This window comes from Chrysochloris asiatica, unplaced genomic scaffold (genome assembly GCF_000296735.1).
Source record: "Chrysochloris asiatica unplaced genomic scaffold, ChrAsi1.0 scaffold00058, whole genome shotgun sequence".
Taxonomy (NCBI): Eukaryota; Metazoa; Chordata; class Mammalia; order Afrosoricida; family Chrysochloridae; genus Chrysochloris; species Chrysochloris asiatica.
In genome coordinates this window covers 3,152,819-3,156,944 of record NW_006408576.1, presented here as the reverse complement: position 1 = coordinate 3,156,944, position 4,126 = coordinate 3,152,819, and the positions used below count along the sequence as shown (strand labels likewise).

Genomic DNA, 4,126 nt, shown 5'->3' with positions numbered 1-4,126 from the left:
TATGGGTCGGAACTGATACAATGGCACTTAACAACAACAACATATATAAATATATATATATATACATATACACACATATATAATATATAACAATATAATATATACATATATATAAAACAATCCAGGCTTAAGCATGTAATTTGTAGAATTTGTTTGGAAAAATAATATTCTGGTTGGTTTTCTATCAATACTCAGAATCAGAAAAGGCATAAGATGATCAATGCTAGCATAGTTATTGCTGTTGGTGGTTCTATTGAGACTGTTCTGTGACCCTATGTGCAAAAAAACATTGCCCAATTGATGCAATGTTTTAGTCCATTTTTGCAGCCACCATGCCAATTCATCTCATTGAGGGTCTTCCCCTTTGTCATTGACCCTCTATTTCACTAAACATGACAGGCTCACCATTCTCACTTCCAAAGGAACATTCTTGGTATACTTCTAAAGCAAGTTTATCATTATTCTGGCAGACAATGTTATACTCAATATTCATTGCCAACAACTTAATTCAGATGCACCAATTTTTCTTCTGTCTTCTTTATTCATTACCCAGATTTCTCATACATTTGAGGTGATTGAAAAGACAATGGCTTGGATCAGGCACACCTTAGTATTCAAAGTGATACCTTTGCTTTTTAGCACATTAAAGAGGTCTTTTGCAGTAGATTTTTCAATGTAATATGTCCTTTGATTTCTTGACTGCTTTTTCCATGAGCATTGATTGTGGCTATCCAAGTAAAATGAAATCCTTGACAACTTTAATCTTTTCTCCATTTATTATGATAATGCTCATGGTCCAGCTGTGAGGATGTTTGTTAGAATGGTTGATAAAGTTTAATTACATACCTACTTACAATGCAGTAATAATGATAACTCTTCTGTCATTCAAAATTTGGAATATCATCTCTTCCCCAAGAATACTACTATACAAAATCAGGAAGGCAATTGATGTTGACTATGTTGAACATATTATTATTATCATTATTATTAAGAAAAATAATATGTGGTACAAAAAGGAATTGTGATCTTACCTACACAGGTTCTTTCATCCTCTCCTAGTACATATGGATCAGTACAGAGACACTGGAAGCTGCCCTTGGTGTTCTTGCATTCAGCAGAGGGATGGCACGGAGGATCCATCAGATCTTTGCATTCGTTAATATCTACACAAACAACAGAAAGATCATTACATTGTTTAGGGAAAGAAGATATTTTTCTAATTTCACACAGACTGCCAGAGTTTCCGTTTAGGAGGAGCTCTTTTCTACATAGAAACCAATCATCCTTTTCCTAAATACCTGTTTTTCTGTGATAGTCTTCTTAGCCCCTACACCTTTGAAAACAGAATATGAATGTTCCCTTGATACAAAACATATGGACAACCGATTCAAATGTTTGGGCTCTTCTGTATAAGCCTTCACTTTCAACTAGCCTGTTTCACAAATTGTTGTTGGTGCTTCATGTGGTCAAGTCAGTTCTGACCCATAGTGACCCTATGTACAACAGAAGAAACACCCCCAATTCTGCACCATCCTTACAATTGCTGATACGCTTGAACACTTTGTTGCTGCCACTGTGCCAATCCATATCATTCAGGGTCTCCCTTTATCACTGTCCCTCCACTTTACCAAGCATGATGTCCTTCTCCAGGACTGGTCCCTCCTGATGGTCCCTTTTAATATTTCTAAAGTACGAGAGACGAATTCTGTCCATCTTTACTTCTAAGGAGCATTCTGGTTTCACTTCTTCCAGCAAAGATTTGTTTGTTCTTCTGGCAGTCTTTGGTATACATAATATCCTCATCCAACACTATAACTCAAATGCATCAGTTCTTCTGTGGTCTTCCTTATTCACTGGCCAACTTTCACATGCATATGAGGCTATTGAAAATACCATGGCTTGGGTCAGGCCCATGTTAGTCCTCAAACTGACATCTTTGCTTCTGGACACTTTAGTCTTCTGCAGCAGATTTGCCTAATGAAATACGTTGTTTGATTTCTGGACTGCTACTTTTATGAGTGTTGATGGTTGATCTGAGAAAAATGAAGTATCTGACAATTTCAATCTTTTCTCCATGTATCGTAATGTTATTGATTGGTCCAATGGTGAGGATTTTTGTTTTCTTTACACTGAGGTGCAACCCATACCAAAAGCTGTGATCTTTGGTCTTCATCAGTAAGTATTTAAGTCCTCTTCACTTGCACTGTCAGCAAGCCGATGTTGCATCATCTGCATATCACAAGTTGTTAATCATTCCTCCTGTAATCTTGATGCCATGTTCTTCTAAATATATTGCAATTTATCAGATTATTTATTCAGCATAGAGATTGAATATGCATGGTGAAAGAATACAACCCTGGCACATGCTTTTCCTGGTTTTAAATCTTTCAGCTTCCCCTTGTTTTGTTTGAACAACAAATTGTAGATTCTGAAAGTTTCACATTGTCTTTGTTCCCAGTGCTTCAGTTTACACTAGTTCTTTCTAACATAGAGTTTTTCTTCCCCCTTCCTCTTGCCAGCTAAGATCCTAGAGTCTTTCATAAATCAGCGCAAGTTATTGTCACTTTCTAAGAAAGATGACTATGGTGGTAGTGGTGGTTGTGTGCCACCGAGTTGGTTCCAACTCTTAGCAATTCTGTATAGGGTTTCCGCAGCTGTAAATCTTTACAGGAACAGAAAGGTTCATCTTTCTCCAGATTTGAACAACTGATTTTAGGACTAGCAGCCCAGATTGTAATCCATTACAATAGGTGTTTGTTTTCATGCTGAATTCCATAATAAGTAATCATTGTTTATGACAATTAGGACTGTAATACATTTAATTTGGTTTCAATACAATTTGATTCCATTCAAACAATATGCCAGGTACTCTGCACTCATGAATATAATGATGAGCAGCAATAGAGATGCAGTTCTTGTCTTCGCAGGTAAGTGTGGAGGAATCAAGTGAGTAATTTATACCATACTGAGAGGGATGATGGGGGGATACTTCATTCAGACTCGAGTAGTCAGAAAAATCTCCCAAGAGGAGTTAAGTACTGAACAGGAGCAGAAGAATTAGTAGGATTTAGCCAAGATAGTGAAACAGAGGCATGGAATTAGAACAGACAGTGAGAGTGGGGATTGGGTAAGCATGCCTCAAAAAGAATAATTTTTTAACTAGAAAATTGGTGATTTTGTTGTCTTCATTCTATTTCAGTAAATATGTTATCATTCTTGTTTGTTTTCTGTTGGTTGGTTTTGGTTTCACTAAGACAAAGGCATTGAACCAGAAGTTTAAAACTTGATTTTTTATTCTGGTGAAGCTAGGTGAACTTTGACATGTCTTTAAAGTTTCTTGAGCCTCCATTTCCTAAACTGTAAATTAAGAATGTACTGTTGTATCTCAGGGTCTTCTGCTTGAAATCACTAAACTGATACTTGCTTTCTTAGGTTCAGGTTTTCAAATAAACTTATTGTTATAAAACATTTTCCAAATGTTTCTTTTCTGGTCAATTCTGGGAAATAAGCAGCAGAATGTCAAAAGAAAATATATACTGTTGCAGACCGTGTAGGCCTGGTCAGAAGTTCGAGGCCCTATAGGCCCGAGTGTTACAGGTCGCAGGCTCTGAGGAACAGATCTAGCCACCTGGCAGTTAATAGCAAATTGTTTTTCATCTTAGTGTCCAGTTATGTTTTACTAAATGCAGACATGAATCCCTTGATATCCACAGAAAATGTAATATTTTCCTAAAAGCCAAGACTGTAAAATTCCAAACAGGCAAAGCTCTTCCCTCAGAGAATTCATTCAAAGTAAATTGGGTGGCTCCCTGGTCTCTGTTCCAAGGACAATAGGAATGCCCTCTCTAAACTGTTTCCAGGTGCAGCCCATTCACCCAGGTGTCTCTTTTTCTGAAGAACCTGAGATGGGCAGCTGACACAATGGGAATCCTCCCAATCCTCCTTTTCCTCCCTGCATTTGAGGCTAGGTGCTAAAAGGTATGTTAATTAAGCTTGAGAAACCAAGTTGCGGTTGTGAGATTCGAACCTGCAAAGTATGTTGTAAAGTTGCCTGAATGTCTGGAAAAGTAAGATTGACAGCTGTACCTTGTCTTAGTCCCTCCTAGCTTTGTGTATAGTTCCTCCC

The 4,126-nt window shown here is 37.4% G+C and overlaps 1 protein-coding gene across 2 annotated transcripts in view; it reads right to left on the bottom strand.

Annotated features, from left to right (window-relative positions):
• Positions 1-4,126, bottom strand: part of TPO (thyroid peroxidase) — a 214,629-nt gene that overhangs the window by 49,431 nt on the left and 161,072 nt on the right. For both annotated transcript variants that reach the window (XM_006863961.1, XM_006863962.1), the window contains exon 12: positions 1,032-1,163. In XM_006863961.1, the coding sequence (XP_006864023.1) occupies positions 1,032-1,163 (132 nt within the window). The remainder of the gene's footprint in view (positions 1-1,031; positions 1,164-4,126) is intronic.